At 31.7% G+C, this 19,485-nt stretch overlaps 1 protein-coding gene across 15 annotated transcripts in view; it reads left to right on the top strand.

The window, feature by feature from the left end:
• The window catches only part of SLO2 (slowpoke 2), a 508,183-nt gene that overhangs the window by 438,485 nt on the left and 50,213 nt on the right, over positions 1-19,485 (top strand). For all 15 annotated transcript variants that reach the window (XM_074118329.1, XM_074118338.1, XM_074118335.1 and 12 more), the window contains 5 exons: positions 7,106-7,270; positions 12,116-12,316; positions 14,498-14,715; positions 15,213-15,362; positions 18,810-19,066. In XM_074118329.1, the coding sequence (XP_073974430.1) occupies positions 7,106-7,270; positions 12,116-12,316; positions 14,498-14,715; positions 15,213-15,362; positions 18,810-19,066 (991 nt within the window). The remainder of the gene's footprint in view (positions 1-7,105; positions 7,271-12,115; positions 12,317-14,497; positions 14,716-15,212; positions 15,363-18,809; positions 19,067-19,485) is intronic.

Here is a 19,485-nt window from a genome sequence, read left to right as displayed (position 1 = left end):
CCCATTTATTTCTTATAAACAATTAAAATAATTTTATATTTTAGAAACTTTTATGTTAATAATTGGCAAATTTTAAAACACTTGTAATTGTATTCCCGCTGCCAAATCGTACAAATTGATGCCTATACCTTGGATATTGTCATTGTATTTAGATAAATATTTATCCATTGAGTAAATGCTTTATTTAATTAATTTTAGTTAAAAATGCCTTGATCCTGCCATCTTTAGAATGGCTACCTAAAGAGTATTTTTCTAAGTAATCTAATTCTCGTTCATTGATGATTGTGCCGACCATTCGGTCCATGTTACATTTTTCTCATAATTATTTATAGAAGTTTGAATGTTTATAAGTATTGCCAGAAAATAGGTTTCTTCTGAAACGCGTTTAAATTATTTTTCGAAGTTTCTTTTATTGTTATTAGTGTTAATAATAATAAAACATTTTGAGAAAAAGCAAAAAAAAAAAAAATTACATTGCTTTTTTTTACGATTTAAGCAATCATACAAACTACACTGAAACGGCATTTACAGTAGTTTCGAATGTTATTTGGTTATAATATTAATGAAATGGAGTAAATTATCAAGTAATATCTAAAAATTGAAGAGCGATTCATTTGTGGCTACCGCATCTTTCAATTAAGTTGGTATTAACTGGAAAAGAAAGCTTTGATAATGACTGTTGAATCGTAATGTAAGTTCGTGGGGTTTTCATGAAAACGAAATGATAATTTTTATTAATATTTTGAATTTTAAATTTTGATCGCAAGAACAAATCTCCGGCAACTTAGAAGCTAATCACCTGCGTCACAAAACTAACTTAGGTGATAAATATTATTTTGATTAATTACAGAATTTATAGCGAATTTTTAAGAATGAAATTTTGTATGGCGAGTTGAGGTTAGAAACGAATCAGTTCTAGAAGAAAGGTTTTCCTAGCTATTTAGTTGAAGGTTGGTAATTTCACAAATCCAATCGATTTTTTGAGTGCTTTGTAACCAATATGTTGCTGACTAATGTTGTTTTAAACAATATGTTAAAAAATGATAAGTATTAAACTTGTTTTGAGTTATTGCCTTTTGAGTTTTGTGTGCAGTTTTGACACCGGTCTTTTTACATTAGAGTTGTACTGCTTACGTTACTTTATCGTATCTGTGGTTCATTTATTATTATTACAATTTATTCTATTCAATGTAATTACAAATCACATATTCTCTATAGGTTTTTTTTGGTAATTCTAACATCAATCAAATTTTTTGGCTGATTGGTACCTTTGAACCTTAGGACTTTTGTATTTCAATGATAGGCCAAAGCCTGTAAAAAGTGATAGTTCAAGGAATTACTAGACAAGAACATGGATTGAACAAGACGAGAAACAATAAGATTTCGTCCGTAATAAAGAAAGCGATGTATAAAAGGCGAAGCAAACCGTGAGTTTGGGAATTTCATTCACAGTGGTCATCTTAAGACGTAGAAGAACTTAGTGGAAAAGGTAATCCGAATTTAATACATTTATGAATTGCCCTGGAAGAGTATTTAGAAGATTTGGCGACTTTATATGCTCTAGGTGGTTCGGCGAGGAAAAAAGTATTTCAATTTCTTGTATAAATGGTGGTAGAAGGTTGACCAGAGACAAAAGAGTTGTTTAAGGTAGCCAAGGTCCTTCGAGGTACGTGCTGGTTAGAAGAAGTCGAAAGACAATTTCAGTAAAATAATCTTCATTATGGTTTTAATCTCATGTTGAGCCTAGATAGAGGTAAATGGAATGAAAATAATAAACTCTTGTTTTGTATCCAAAGATACCAGTTTCGAGACATATTTATTTATTTGGCTATTATTTTTTATAAATTTTCTCTTGAACACATAGTCTAATTAGCCAACAAAGATGTGTGCACCAAAACACTGAGAATTAGAGAAGAATAACATAAATTACCATTGATTTTTTGTACGTTTAATTGTATAAATAGTTAAAAATATAATAATAGAAAAGAAAAAATAGAGAACTTGGCACTTTACAAGGAAATTATAACATCTAACAGAACTAATGAATAGTCTCGCAAAGAAATTGCGATTTTCTTGGTTTACTGGTGAAGTCGGGTATTGGGGTTTTTAGCTAAGAGCAAGATTTAAAAGGTGTTAATGTCCAAAACTTTATAAACTTACATTAATACTTTTTTTAAGTTAGACGCTTAATTACTATTTAAATATTTTGGTTTTAATTTTGCCTTTTTTACCTGATTTTTTCTAAATTTGATAAAGACAGTAAGAATAAATTTACATTGAGAATTTATTCTACTTGCATTATAACATTTCTTTTTTGGAATAGAATGCGTTTTATTACATTCATATTTCTATAAAATAAATATTTAATTCTTAAGTACTTGATATTTTAGTTCTTCAATACGATTTGTTTTGATTTATTGATTTCATGAAGTAGGATGAAAATAATTTGCCGGGTCAACGTGTCTAGGTCACCACCATTCAAATACGCAATTGTGAACATTTTAGTGAATTTTTCTGTTACAGTCCAGACCACCGAAATATCAAAAGCAACCTCCATTTCTCTTAGAAAATATCCGTCAATGTCAATCTAAATCTTGCTCAAGCTGAAATAGGAATTTCTTTTTTAATTAATTTTATTATATTTATTTATTTTTTTTGTACCAGGAACTTTTTTAATTTAGTTTGCACCGGCATTTCTGTACACTCCGTCTTGACGTAGACGTGTATCTTAACGTTTTTCTATAAAACTTAATTGTTTTTCTTCTTTTGAAAGTTATTGGACACCGATAATTATTTTAGGTGTTGTATCACTCATACAAAGAATAATCTCTTTTGCTTGAATTCAAAAATTCGAGGTTTTCTAGTAGTTGAGGTGTTATGTGTAACTTTCAATCTATTGTACGTCTCTACTGTTGTTAAAATGCCAAATAGAAAATTTTTCATTTACGGTTTAGACCTTACAACTGTTTGGAATAAATTTTAGAATTTTATATGACGTGAAATTCATTCTGTTATTTTCTAACCATTTTCTGCTAATTGAAAATGCATTCTATGTTGAGTAAAATTAGGCAAAGCTTAATTAACGAAGGCTAATTACTAGAATATTTGCAAACTCTGGTTTCTGTTTTGGTTATCAATGGTCGATTACGAAGTTACAAGGTAAATTTGGTGAGAAACCCAACTGGAACTAATATTCTCATTACTTTTTACAATACAAATGTTGCTTTATTTTATTTTAAATGTTTCCTTCAAGTTTAGAATAAATATGATTTTGTAATATTCCTTTTCATAGAAACCCAAATCATACTAAAACCAGGAAAAGACATATATGTACGAATATTTCACTTTTTACACAAATCAGTTTCATTTAATCTGTTAATATTTCCATTTCCTCACGTAACCTTTCAAAAAAACGATGATCTTACTTTTTTCATTGATCGATAATCTTGGCAACATGTTTAAAAAGTTCAAAGATACGCTCATGCGGCCATTTTGCCAAATGTGTGATCATAAATCAGTTGGGAAAGCAGAGAACAGTTGCTAAAAATGTTCTCCTAGCAGTAAAGTGATTATTTTAATAACCAGGCTTTAGCCTGTTCTATTTTATTGTATACAACGGCCGCAGAGTTCTTCCCAGTAATAGTGTATTAACTTCAATCTAAATTTATAGATAAAAAAAAATATATATTTTTTACCCAACTTACCTAGGCAGATCCTTTAGTAAGAAACTGCATTGCTCTCTTAATGCAGGGTTGATAGGATAAGAAAAATTGTAATTAAATAAGAAAATACACCGATTTTTCAACAAGTTTTTACATTTAGTCTTTTTACAATTAAAATTGTAATTGAGCTAAGGTAATAGACAGGTTGACGATTATAAAATGGGTAGTGAAATTACTACTGATTTGATGGAACTTTTAACTAACGCAGCACCAGTGTCCAGAATTGTGTCAAAAACTTTAACTCCTTATTAATGTACTCAGCTAAAGTTATATCTAATAATATTTTTTAGTTCTGTTAGATTTATGGTGAGTTGTGGATGAGTCTACAAAAGAGATCTAAAAGTTCTGTTGAGGCATCTTTTTTAGGGTAAGGGTCAGTGTTGGTTCTTAGAATGTAGGCATCACAGGTTATGGGTATAATGGAATGATGGAGTTGGCTTGGCGGGTACCAATGCAAATATTTGCGCACATCAGTCAACTCTATGTCCACTGTTTATTGTGTGATTGATGACCATGTCTGGGATAGTGGATGTTTGGTTTGTTAGGTTGGAATGGCCGTTAGACGCCAGGTGGCTGGTAGTCCATTCCTCGCCATAGGATTTGGTGGAGCTAGACTTCATAGCAAAATACTTTTTTTGCATTTTCTATTGCAGTAATTTTAGATTTAATTCAAGCACATCGCAAAGTTTACTTCGTTGTTCATATTAGGCCACTTACATATATTTACACATTATTTTTTATTGTTAGCGAGTTTCATAATACAGATGATTCGGTTTTAATTGTTTGATCAAAATATTATTTTAATTATTTAACTAGGGAGTGTTATCACTGGGTAACTTCTCCCCTCAATTAGTGGAGTTTGTAGTGGTATCAGCTATTGACATTGTTACTAATAGTGCATCTAGCGCTGGTGTAACTTAACAAATAAATTAAAAAAAAAAAAATTATTTAACTCATGCACAAATAAACATAATATTTTGAGTAAAACTTTGGATTTTTTTATTTACAGCATAATAATATTTTCACAATATTAGCATTTAAATTTCTCTGGATTTAATTATGTGAAAATCCAACCAATTCCCTTGTACTATTTTTTATTTTATAGGAGAAATGAATAAATGAAATTTCGTATAGGATGCTGCTAAGCCCGGTCGTTTTTCTTAATTTTTAGGCAATCTTCCCTGAAATATGGTGTTCATATTTGTGGGTATTCCTGAGATTCTGTAACTCAATATTAATAAAAGTAAAGTAATTGCCTATTTTTTTTAAAGGCAGGTTTAACGTCCAACTACCGATTATGTGTCGTGGACTGTGGCGGAAGTATTTACTTTATAATTAACTCATTTTCTTTTTAACAAAAGAAAAGTAGCTACACACGAACTGGGGATAGGTTTCATTTATGAAATTCTAGAGAAATCCAGATTACATTTTGTTTTGGAATAATACTCTAGCAGTAGCAGCTGTGAGTTCCGATTTAGAGCCCAGATCTTTGGAATGTGGTCTTTTTCAAGTCTATTTCGACAAGAAATGTTCGAAGAGACGTTTTTAGTTGGTTGTGGAGCCAACTTGGAAGCACTAGTGGCTTACCCGACAAGATGCCACGTAGCTCAGCAAGTTTATGCGCTTTTAACAGATGTGTGTATGAAGTTTGACTGTCCATTTACTTTGCATCGATTTCGCGTGCTGAGGTTTGCAATAAGGAATCACTCTTTTAGAAATCGCCAGTACGAAAACGATTTCTAATCATTTATTTGTACCGTATTACATTTGTGTATTAATAAATAATGGATGTATTACGAGAAAATTCTTGTGAGTGTCACAAGTGTTTGTTTGGGAAAGTTTGTTGACAACATTAACGAGAGAAAAGTCATAAAAGTTTAATTCCGTTTACATCCTTTAAATGAGTACATGAACTCATAAGGTGTAGCTATTAAATAACGAGACAGATGCTATTACAGAAGAACTATGCATGCGCCAAATACTAACGAACGACCGATAGCTGTGCAGCGTAAAGCCTTCTCTTTCGATTGCAGCGTGTCTCACGTGTTTGTAGAGAAATCTGTCTGACCGGAACCATCGTTTGTGAAAGAGGTGTTAGTTTCGTTTTACCGAAAACATGATACTTACTACACATGTGCAACGAATTGTAGTGAAATTTCACATGAAACTGGGTAAAACCGCTACTGAAACTTATCTTTTATTAAAAGAAGTTTATGGCTATTAATGTTTATCACGTGCGCAAGTTTTTGAATGGTTCAAGCGTTTCCAAGATGACCGAGAAGACATCGGAGATGATAACCGCCCGGGTCGCCCTTTCACGTCCAAAACGGATGAAAATATCGATTATAATTAATCAACATTACTACCGTGAGGTGCTTGCTTAACTCTGTGAAAGAATAAGGAAAAAACGACCCGATTTGTGGAAGAACAAGTCACGGGTTCTCCATTAAGACAACGCGCGGGCTCATACTGCATGGTCTGTCTAGACGTTGTTTCTAGCCAAGTACAACATCCCAGTTTTAGGCCATCCGCCTTATTCGCCTGACCTGGCCCCATGTGACTTTTATCTATTCCCCAAAGTCAAATCTGCATTAAAAGGAACACGATTTCAGTCCGTTGAAGCTGTGAAAGAAAAAGCGGTACGCGTCATGCAGGAGCTGACAGAAAAAGACTTCCAGCACTGTTTCGAACAATGGTAAATTCGCATTGAGCGTTGTAGGGATAGGGGAGGGGTGTATATTGAAGGTGATAATAACTAAATATGTTTAAATTTAAAATAAAATGTTTTACAACAATTGTATCGTTATTTAATGACTACACCTCGTAGTATGGTAAAATAAAGATGAAATTCTAATGAAACTGTGGTTAGGTCCTCAGTGCTGGATAATAACGCGCATTTTATCCTTCGTAGCACGCATGTTTTATTCTATCTGGTTTCGGATTGTCATCCATCGGCAGAGGTCACCAATTGTAGGTCTGAGACGGCAAAATAAGTGAAGCTGAATTCACACTGATTAATCAATCTACTATCCTGCATGATGGTGCATGAAAGTCCAAAACCGTTCAGGGATACAAAAAAAAAAAAAAAAAACATGCGCTCTATGATGGATACAATCAGGAATGAAATTCTGTACGCTTTAAAATAAAGATTTATAAAGACGAAAGCGAGAAAAATCTTCTAGGTTATGAATTTACATAATTTGTTAAAGTTATTAACATAACAAACCATAAAATTGCCTATTTAAAAATTAATTCCCCTAGTATATAGAAGGAAATATTATAATAAAGCCAGAACAATGAAGAAATAATGTTGCTTAAATAAAATACTAAAAGCTGTAAACGTATCAAATACTTTTTGTTTTCATTGAGCGTTTTGTTTACAGTTCGAGCAGTTGGCATTTACTTGGATGGAACGCCAAAAACTGGGCGGTTCGTACAGTTCTCATCGTGCCCAGTCGGAGAAACATGTCGTCGTTTGCAGCACTACATTACATGCTGACACCATCATGGATTTTCTTAATGAATTTTATGCTCACCCTTTATTACAAGTATGCAATTATACGTTCCCAATTTAGTTGCTCCATGTTTTCTATATCTTATTATTATAAATATTGTTAAGTTTCCTATTTTTACACATAAATATTCATGCTCTTTTTTCCTTCTGATTGCTGCTTTTTGCGTCAGAATGGGCTAATCATTGCCTCACGTTACAGCTCAATTCAGTTACCATCTTATCTTTTAGGACTTTACCAAACTATTAAAAGTTTTTTCTTAGTGAACACAATCCATATCTTGGGAAGTACTAAATTCATAAGTTAAATGACACAGTAATTTTCTGTCGATTAATTTGATTCAATTTTAAGTAAGTCCATCTAACCTAGAAGTTAGCAATTTTTGTGTAAAACAAAAAAATAAAATAAAGCTGTACAGCATTAAACCTTCTACACCGTTTACATATATTTCGATATCCTGGGCAAAACGCAAAATAGAAAATTGATTGAATTGTATTTTTCTTCTCTTTGAAAGGGAAGTTATAGTACATTGAGAAGCTAGACAGCAGTGCTATCTATAAACTCTCTAGAACACTAATGTTAGAATAAACGCTATGTAAACATTTGATTGAAGTTAATGTTTACAATTTCTTTTAGATTTTGTCTAAAATCAAAAGTCTTTTTCTTACTTCAGTTCAAAAATTTTTAGTTTATATAAAAAGGATAACCAAAAAAAAAATCTATTTTTAAAATAGTTCTTCCATTTGGAGTAGTTGATTTTTACCCAAAACCATGTGTTACGATCCCCAAAATTAGTGTAGAAAATAAAAGATTGAGAGGCGAGGAAATATATTTTGAATGCTTCTATAGCACTAAAACTCGAGTTTCTTTCATTAGGAGTGCGCTAAGGGATTTCAGGTCAAGACTCATGTAATACCTTTCCCTATTTAGAGAAATTTACTTTAAAGCTCTTATATCTACTGTTACTGCGACCTATTTGGTCATACGGCATCGAAGTATGGGAATGGACTAAGCGTTCCAACTCACTACGCCTCCAGACATTACAGTAAAAAATACTTGGAATACTTCTTAACGCTCCGTTCTATGTATCTAACCTCACTATCCATAATGACCTCAAAATTCCTTTCATTACAGATCTTGCTAACACTCGTTTCTTCAAATTTCATTCCTCTACAGCAGCTCATCCTAACCCTCTCATAGAACACCTATCTTCCTCCACATTACCAGGTAATCCTCTAAGGAGGATTGAAGAGAAGATGGCCTCGTGATCTTCTCTTATCGTGAGAGCAAAGCACGTTACTGGAGTGGCACCACTGGGTGCCTTCTCCACTCATGATTTTCTTTTATTTCTTTTTTCTTTTACCATATTTGCTTGTTGCAACAACTGTTGCAGTGGTGAATTACAATAACACTCCAATTAGAGATAAGATTTATAATAATAAAAAAAACTGCGGCTGTGTCATGGACACGGCCGTGTGTTGTACGTGAATACGTTTATGTAACGGTTTATATTTTTATCTATGTATTTAGGATGAAATCAAGAAAACAAATCGACGATCGAACACAATCAATGCCTACACAGTCCGTTGTCGATGTAGAAGCGATTTCATCATCCACTTGCATAATTTAAATTGCCCCAGCTGCAGATGTACTGACACCGTCGTTGATCCGCTCGGCCGCGTTCATTCTTTTACGTTCCTAGGCACAGCTTGACTCGGTCATATGGTGTTTTATTTTTACCATTCAATTGTTCTTGAGAAGCCCTTTCCAACCGTATACGATCTCTGTATTTGGTTTTGGCTTTTCGACGCGTATAGGCCGACATATATTTTTGATAATATTTGGTAAGATGGAAAAAAAAAAATGAGCATTTAACTAGGCGACTCGGTAATAGACCCATTACTAGAAACCATTTTCCTTTGTGCCCTTAAACCATAAACAAAATCTACCATCAAAATACTCGAATTCGAAAAGTTTAAGAATGCATTAATACTTATCGTTACGAATAGTTGTGGAATGCAAAAAAAAAAAGAAAAATAAAGGAAGGTTTGAAAAAGATAAAAGCAAATGTTGTAACATTGAAACAATTTCAATTCCAGTTGGTTGTATAACTCCCTTGGGACCGTGAGTACGTACAGCTTCCCTTCAGTAAAAAACTCCAGTCGCTCGTTCGACGTGCTGCTGGTTATTTCACTACTTTACTGGCTAACTGGGAGTTACTTCCTTTACAGCTTTACCAGACAACACTTTTGCTTTACACATAAAACTATGGTTTCATCTCGAATCTTTCAAACGTAGAATTCAGTTTCTTAATCTCAGTATAGTTTATGGTTTTGTATAAATTATTTCCACATTTCAATACACATATAGATATTTTTAATAGTTTTAACTAAATCATCATTATTTTTAAATAATATAAACAAATTTTCATTAATTTAGGTTCAAATTTTATTAGGAGATATTTAAATAAAACATATTACGAACTTATATAAATGTATTTTCGCCATATTTTTAAAAGAATTTAAAATAATTATATTTGAATGAATTTGTTCTGACTAAATTAGTAAATTTTTCTGTTTTTAATTAATTTTTAACGCATTTTAAGTCTTTAATTTTACCTGCCACGAGTTTGCAATCGTTACTTTTAATGTTCTCCTTTATATGTCATTCTTCATTAAATAAAAAGTCCAGTCTGTTGAAGAAGAATGATATTGCTACAATTATCCTTCAGAACCTTTCAAATTTATCTAAAGCTTTAATATTCCTCGTTTATTCACGCTCTTTAATGGCAGTATTAATTCTATTCTTCAGAATATTTGTCACTAAATTTTTAGAATAGAAATTCTTTTTTCTTGAAAAATTTGCCTGAATTCCTACTCTCAGAGTACAATCACTTATGTATAGTGCACTCTCGTCTCAGACTCGTCACTGGATAATTGAGATGAGAAAATCCAAGGACAACCAGTTTGTGTCAAACTTTGGAAGCTCTTTGCACTAACCATTTGGCATTAATGGTGATGCCATTTTTTAGCTTCATAAGAACGTTCTCGTTTCACAAATCTAAGTTCAATGTAAATCTCATTTTATATCCGCAAATAATTTGTTTGTTTGCTTAATTTACAATACAATTTTATCACAATCATTTCTGTTTAGTGCTAAAACGGTTACGATTTTGAACTGTGATGCTTGTAGTGGCTCGTAAAACAAACAATACTCACCATTCTTTCAAACTAGCAACACATTTCCTTCTTTAAAATTTATGCAAAACAAATCTCTGTATCGTACAATAATAATTCAACGTTTTGTTCTTATGATTGAATTATTGCTGCCATTAAGAATTATAGCTCTCGTTAGAAAACTCGTTAACTCTTTTTGATTGCTTTTAATAAATAAAATAGTTGCAGAAAATGTATGAGTAAAACATGTGTTTACCAACTATCTCGATAGTAATTTTGTATTCTGTTAGTTTCTTTTTCACATCTTGCTCCAAACTTGTTTCTTGATTCATTCATTCATTGACTCCATACTTTTAATGATTTTTAGTTATCTTTTATGATTAAGTAAGCGTTTTAAAAAGTTATTTTAATGAATTTTTCTATACGTATTTTTTTTTTAACGAAAAATTTGATATTTGAAGTCGGGAGTTCTCTAAATTTTTTGAATAATATAATATTTTTTAAGAGAGGAAATTGATTTCTTTCTTATTTTCTTACACTGCATTAAAAATGCACTCTCCTTTCTGTCCCTCGCTCCCTTGCGCTCTAATAACAAATTGCACATGACAATCGTTCTTTATCTTGTTACTGCGTGCAGTTGGTACGTCCTTCTAATTTTTAAAGGAATTCATCCGTATCCAACTGGCCCTTAGAATTTCTCTTTCTAGGAGCTTCTACGTATAAGCTAACTGTCCAGTGTTGGGGGTTAATGTTGCCTGTAACTGTTCGGAGGCTGGCAGTGAATTGAAAAAACTCTAATAAATAACCTTAGATTTTGATGCGCCTTGAAATTAAAAAAATAAATCATGGCGGAAAGTTCAACTCCTCTTTCTATAATTGCTTTAGTTTGTACCGATGTAGTAACTTTACTTTTTGATATATTTCGAGCATATGAGTTGAGATATTGATCTTGTCAATCTTATTCCTCAGAAACAAATTGTTACAATGTTGAATATTATATGATAGATTTTCAGTCACTTGATCTTTTTTCCATTCCTATTACAGAGGAAAATATTGCTTAGTATACCTTCAAAATTCTTCATACCTTAAACGTTTTTATTTGAAAATAGTTCCTATTGACATGAAAGCAAAGTATAAATTCATAGAAAGTAGCTACATTAGTGGATGGACAATTAATTCTTTCACCCATTCTGTCCTAATGAAAAAAAATAATAAATCATACTGACGCATAAAGCAAAAGTATGTTAGAAAAAATAGAACCTTAACATCACTAATTTTATAGGCCGTTAGATGATGTTTTCTTATCCCTGACCGGTTTTCAGAATTCCATCCCATATTTTCAGAATCTTAATAATTGCCATTAATTACCCACATTGTGATCATTATTGCCTTGCTTCTGGTAGTCAATTAATCTTGGATGATTATTGTAAATAGTGGTATGTATAGTGTAATAGTGGGTAGCAATGTTAACTCGAAAGTTCACCTTCTGTGGCTGAGAGGATAGCGCCGCTTTGTTATTCTTAGCGATGGATATCAGCAACAGCATGTTTACACATGCTGTTCGACTGTATTTCCAGCATTATTAGGACGGTGCAATAGCAAAATATTGTCAATATAGTAATGTTATGAATTTAATAATAAATTTTTAATTTATGAACAAAAATTATGTTTTTATTAAATTTATTGTATTGAAATGATCTTTTAGGATTATTACGTAGTGTTGTTATCACCAATGGAATTGGATACAACAATGCGAATGATATTACAAGTGCCGATATGGGCTCAACGTGTCATTTACATACAAGGTTCTTGCCTTAAAGATGTCGATTTGGCCAGAGCTAGAATGAATGAAGCGGAAGCCTGCTTTGTCCTAGCAGCTAGAAATTATGCAGATAAAACAGCTGCAGTAAGTTATACTTTTTTTTTTTTTATTGACATTTTTCAATTATTTTTTGATGTAATTTTTATTGCAAGCATAATTATGAACAATTGAAACTAATTTTTTGAAGTGAAGTGGGCAAGTATTAAAACATCTAAAGCACAATTCTGTCTGCTCCTTCATGTGCATCTTTTTGTACATTCATTTCCTTAGACTGAACTGAACATAATTTTCGAAATATAAATTTCTTAGTGTAGACATCTAGTTTAGTTGTTCCCAAATTAAATATCTTTTAATATGATTTAAACAAAAATAGTGAATCTTTTTTGTCTCCCCGAATGACTCCTTTGATACCTTATCCTACGATTTCTGGTAGCAGTACTGAACTAAACTTCACTGAAATTGGATCTCAAAGGCTCGTCCTTAAGTTCCTTTTATAAGAGATTAAACCCAGAAAGAAAGGAATATAATGACATCACTTTAAAAACTGTTTTTCCAAATTTTTGGTATTCAATTTGAAAAGCATCGGCGATAAATATTAATGCCTCATCAGTTTTATCCTCCTTCCATCTTCAAAAACTCCGCAATCTCGTGGAAAATTTGTGTGCTTTTAGGCTCCAGTTGACTGTTGCAGCTTGCAATGGCGAATCTTCCAATGTATTCGTAGATATAAGTATATATATCTTTAATGGATTCATTTGTACCATCTACCTGCCCATTAAAATTTGAAAATCAACAGAAATTACTCTTTACAATGTCTTAAGTCCAGACTAAATTCAGGATTTCTTTCGTTTTTTGAGTATTGTTCCGCAGTCAGCAACCTCTTTTCGTCCCTTAAAGTTTGAGACTGAATGTGTCAACGTGATTTTGCGACGTGGCCACGAAACTATTCAGCGTATTAAGAATGTGGTTAACTGTGCAGTGTAATATCCTAGGTTTTAACTCACGTAGTTCGCCAAAATCTCACTGAATAGTTTTGGAATCACATATATCATCATATAGAAGGTAGATTAATTTTTATAGTGTTAAAAAATGGACTTCTCATTTTAAGAATTTGTTGCTCAAATCTGATTAATCTATTTTCTGGCGATGGTTGAAATTCCGAAACCAGTCAGGAATACAGGTGCTAGAAAGATAAAATGGGATATAAATTCTACTAATTACATTAATTAGTCTAATCTCGGTTTATTGTGTCTAACAATAGAATATAGTGTGTAGTGTCTATCTCTAATTCCATCCCAATCTCCGTGTTATATCACTTTCATCTAATTAAAATCATTAATTATCTCATACCTCATTATATGTGGTTCCACATTTTTACCCAAAATGTTTTTGGACGAAAAAAGTAATTGTTATTAAATAATTTTGTTGTTATGCTGACTGGCAGTTTTTGTTTCTAAATTTGGAGAAACTTTTTTCAAAAGTTGTACGTAAACCATTCATGAATTGGTGTTGGCATACAAGACCAACCGTAATTTTGATTTTTTGGTTACTAGGGGCTAAGAATTTGAGAAAATACTTTGTTTCTATTAATAACCTTACTTATTAGTAGCATAACCAGCTTTTTAGGATAATATTTGAGAATATTCTTCCTTGGTCTGAAGCTGAGATAGAACTCAGATGAAGTCTTTGGAGATATTTGTGATCTGGGATGCGGTCTGCCGTGGAGCCATTTAACATTTTTCATGTTTAATCCCTGCAACTCTAGCGCCTAGAAATATAATCATTATTTATATTTCTCGTTTAAACCTGCAAATCAGTTTGAATCTACTGAAATTGATAATAGATTTGTTACTGTTCACTGTAACTTCTGGTTGCAAGTGCTTTTTTGTTAATCAATTAAGACATGGGGACCCAAGTAAGTGATTTGTGCATCGCTTGAACAGTCCTGACGCTTAAACTTGGAAGATTAAGCTTTTCAAGGTTTTCTTCTACTAACAAAGTAATCGCTTTTCAGCTGCAGCAAAGAAGTGATGACAGAAAATTGATGTACTCTAAAGTGATTGTCAACATTCCAAAAAGTCAGTGACGACGATCAATATCACTTGCAATTATTTGAACTTAATTTCTTAGTTTTCTAAGACCATGATAATCGGAAGTAAAAGTAGATTTATTGGTAGAAATATTACTTCTACTCAATCTAGTAAATACAATCTACCTAGTGGTCCTGGTAAAAAAGATCAAAATTATTATTTTTTTTTGTTCTAGGACGAACACACCATATTGCGTTCTTGGGCAGTAAAAGATTTTGCTCCGTCAGTGCCTCAATATGTACAGATATTTCGTCCTGAGAATAAACTACATGTTAAATTTGCCGAACATGTAGTTTGTGAAGACGAATTAAAGTATGCGCTTTTGGCAAATAATTGTACTTGTCCGGGAGCGTCTACATTAGTCACTTTGTTACTTCATACATCCAGAGGACAGTAAGTTATATTTATATTTATAACTTTTTCACTAATAACTATAATAAACGTTTTAATGTTATTTTTAATTACATAGATATAAAACAGAGAGAGTATGATTGGTTTTCATTTTTTGTTTTTGTATTATTTTTATTGGTGTAAATTTTTTTCGTTACTCAATCTGCACAAAATAAATAAATAATAGAGTGTGATAGAGTGAATGAACCAGAGTCCCAAATCGTAACACAGAAATCATCAAACAGTTGAGAAAGTTTAGAGTTGAGCTTGACCTGATCCTGATTCTCTCGTCAAAAGCTCAATGGGTACCGATTTTTGATAAAGTACCCATATTATCAACGTATATTTTAAACTACCTTTCGAGATCTTAATTTATAGGAATTAGAAGGTTGGGTTTTCTTTTGATTTGTAATTAATGATTAAAAAAGTTAATTAATATTTTATGGAAAATTAAAAATAGATTATTTTAACTATAATCTGTATTAATTTTCTTCCTTCAGAGAAGGACAGACTTCTTCTGAAGAATGGCATCGTTTATACGGAAGATGTTCGGGTAATGAAATCTACCATATTAGACTGGAAGATAGTAGGTTCTTTGGTGAATATGAAGGAAAAAGTTTCACTTACGCCAGTTTTCATTCGCACAGAAAGTTAGTACATTTTTCATTCTATTTTTATGGATTTTTAAAATTTATTTTTGTAATTCACAAGTTTTGCAACTTAGCAACTAAGGATTGTGGTTTTTTTTGAGAATACTGATATATTTTTCAACAGATTTACAGTTTATGATAAGGCTATTGAGCTCGTAGCCATCATGCATTATAATAAATTAATGAAAATGAATGAAATGCTTTAAAGTATCCAAAATTTCATAAATATTTGTATTATTTTTACAGAAAAACGATATTTATATGTCTAGCTAATTTTATTATTATTTATAGCTGTTCTTAAATATCGACTAGCTGCTTCTCCTGAAACTTTGTTTTCAAATCCTCTTAAGAATTTGAAAAAATCAAGGGATTTTTATCGCTGTTTGATCTTTTGATAGTGTTCGTTGTACTCTCATGTGAACGCTTCGTGTTTGGTATAGGCAGAGTTGTGCTGCCGATGATCTGGTAATAGGCTAGTTGTTTTTAACTAGAACCGGAGGCAGCAATGGTCGTGACTTAAACTATACGAAATAAACTATATTGATAAATTATTTTTTTATATGCCACACTTTTAGGACTGTTTAGATATTTGCCTCAACTTAAATATAAAATTGATCATTTTATTGTATTTTATCATTTTTCTCTGATTCGCGTTAAACTTTTGGGTTTATTCGTAGACAGAAAGTTGGGCCATTCGGTAATAGAGAGGTAATAGTCCAGTAAATGACGGCATTGTTTCATCACGTACTGTTTCCGTAAAGACTTTCGTCAAAGTCGTTCGAATATAGATTCTCCACTAATCCATTCTTTGTTTGTATTCCGCTGATATTAATATTGGCTTTTTATTCGTGAAAACACACTGCCACCTATCTTATCAATTAGCTTTAATGGTACAAGATTTTCTCTCTGTTTGAATCCACATCTTTCTTGAAGAACATTTTATCATCGTTTTCATATTGATGATCAGCCGAGTACTGGATAGTTCTTTAGTTCAATCTCACTTTCTGAGCTTAGCAGTAAAAAGGAAAATTAGCTGAAGTTAAAGTTGTAAAAATATCTATAATGTTATGCTAAATTCTGCAGAAAATTTTATTAAAGAAATTTTATAAGATATTTCAGAAAGACAACAAAAGAATATATTGAAGTTAAGCAAAACCAGGCATTCATTAAAAATCTCTTGTGTCGATTTAACTGACATTCAAATTTTATGATAAACATAACATAAACTAAATTATAACTATAAAGCTACCGATAACAATTTCAATTTGTTATCTAAAGGTATAACTGATGAAGAACTGTTTAAAGCTCTAAATTGAATCAAACTTACCTGAGTTTTTAATGAATTTAAAAAATAGAAACAAATTACCAGCACTTTATTTATTAAACATTGCTTTAAATGAACAAGGTAAGAAAGTATTTCAACCAAGTCTTATATTGAATTTTAGAATAATAATTGAGACAACTAAATACTAATGAAATGCCACAATGTTCCCCGTTGACAGTGCAATGTATTTACTAAAATTTATTGTGAACTCTGCGTTAAATATGCAGATGATTATTTGACGTAGGTGCACTTAAAAAATTAAAAACTCTTAAATGTGTGTATTACAGAGAATCACATTTATTTACTGCCAATTCGGTAAAATGAAGTATCCCACGTCTAACAGTCATTGTATATCGATAAAATAAAAATATAATCAGGCAAAGAAATGAAAAAAAACATCAGCAAATGGCTTCTTGTCAACAAGCAAACTTCTTGAAACAAATATTGATTAAGACAATTTAAATTGAAACGATTTTATGATTCTATTAACTAAAGTAATTATTTTGATTAAAGTATTTAAACCTCTATTCTGTGCTTTGGCTGTTTTTTATCGGATGGCAAAATTCAGCTTTCATTTCTGTAATTAATAAGGTTGTTGCTTCTGCAAATCTATGTTTGTTAAAAATTTTCAATTGGAATGCAAGTACATTTATTGATTTAGCCTGTATTAGGAAGAAAATAAACTAAAAGTGGCAAAAGTCTTACTCAGAATTTCCTAAGAGGCAATTTTATAGATCGTTAGTCCCTAAAGTAGGTCATAAACCTTGGTTCCGCGATGGATCATGCTCCAAACAGTATGTCTCCAGTGTCAATAGACTGCCAAGTGGTCATTACCTATGTAAGAAGTATCTTCATAAAATAGGTGAAGAGTCATCTTCTTTTGTATAACTTGTGACTGTTCAGAAAACATGGAGCACATTGTCATGACCTGCTCCAAATATACGAGTACATTCTACAGAGACCTGCTTTTTAAAAATTTAAGAAATCAATTGCCGGCTAATATAACATACCCTGGCATTTTAAAGAATAGAAAAGCTTTTGATGTACTGGAACAACTCAATAGCAATCTTAAGGCTATCCTAAATAAAAATTAGGATCTTTGAAGATAATTTTCTGTCTAACAGTGCAAACTGATGCCAAGGAAAAAACAAAATACATTCATTGATTTCCTGAATAGAAAAAATATTGATGTTTGCTGGTGTTTTTGAAGAACACTTTAACAATAATGACAAATTCAAGTTGGCAACTTATACTGGGTATAGGAAACGATAAGACTTATCAAGAGTTGCCTACCAGTGGTGTGGCAATAATGATTAAAAAAACAAACAAATTCTCTGTCTAACTTTAAAAAATGAATACCATAGCTAAAAATTTAAATTAATGGCCTCTAAATGAGCAAAATATTTCATATATTACTGACCTTGTGCTAATGTTCTTCTACAAATAAGCTTTCAGCTTTTTTGAGGAATGCATTTCTGTGAACACTAATGATTATGATATATATGGAATGATGGAATAATGGATTATGATACATGGAATAGGCGTAGGTAGGAAATTGTTGCATGGAAATTGTTGATGAACAAAAAGAATTGTGTCATACCGGATTGCACTTTAACCTGATGATTTATCTTTGAGAAATACACAAACCCTAATTTATCAAAACTTCCTAACTTTTTATTTTGTATTTAAGTGTAGGGTTGTAAGTAAATGGAAATAAATATTTATTACCACATATCCGTCAGTGTAAGATCAGTTTATGGTCATTTGAAAAGTAACTGGTGATAAATATGGGCATTCGCCAAAACAAGAGGACGTTTGACTGCCTAAACAAAAGAAAGAAAAAAAATTAAGCTGTGAATTAGTATAAAGCAAAATGTCAAGAATAAATCTGACCATATTACAAAAAAACACTTTTTTTTAGTTATATTGTATTTTATATGTTACAGGTCCCAAACTGGATGATGTGGATGCATTTAATAAAATTGAAATTTAGCAGTTATATTTTTATTTTCTTGAAATTGTAACTACTACTAGTTTCAAAACCGTATTTGCTTTTAATTATGCAATTTTGACTCACACAATCTTTTTATAAATTGTGAAAAAATGGAATTTATGTTTCTCAGATATGGCGTAGCATTGGTCGGAGTTAGACCGGCCGAATTGCCTGAATTCTATGAGGACACGATATTGCTAAACCCGGGACCCAGGCATATAATGAAAAAGACTGATACTTGTTATTACATGTCCATTACAAAAGAGGAGAATTCGGCTTTTGTGGTGGCAAACAATCAAGCGGGAGCTGCTGGTGGAGGTACAACCACATCCACGGCTCCGTGCTCAAATGGCGCACACGAACAAATGTCGCAAACTAAAACTGAAGGTAATTATCGTATATGTTACCGTGCAAGATCGAAATTGGAGAATGTCAAGATTAACTTGGTGAATGTTGAGATTCACATAGTCGCTTGGTGTATGACCAAATATGTTATTTGGTTTAAGTTGTTTCAATAAGATTTTTTAACGTCAATCATAATGAAGTTTATTATTGGTATTATTTTCTTTACTCATTTAGAATGTAATTTTACTTTTAAGTTCTACAGTTTATTTACATATGCTCTTATTTTCTCCTATTTTGATTTTGATAATATGTTCTAATAATAAAGTATCATTAAAAACGTAACAGAAATATTTTTATTCAATACTCACTATCAGTGCATAGTGAATGTCGACATTACAGGTGCAAATAAGGAGAAATAAGGGATATTTAGCAAATATTTCGTACTTAAACCAAGTGACTAT

Source organism: Rhodnius prolixus, unplaced genomic scaffold, assembly GCF_049639745.1.
Source record: "Rhodnius prolixus isolate KJV_2025 unplaced genomic scaffold, Rpr scaffold_2, whole genome shotgun sequence".
Lineage (NCBI taxonomy): Eukaryota > Metazoa > Arthropoda > Insecta > Hemiptera > Reduviidae > Rhodnius > Rhodnius prolixus.
The sequence above is the reverse complement of the archived record's forward strand: the minus strand, read 5'-3'. Positions and strand labels throughout refer to the sequence as shown.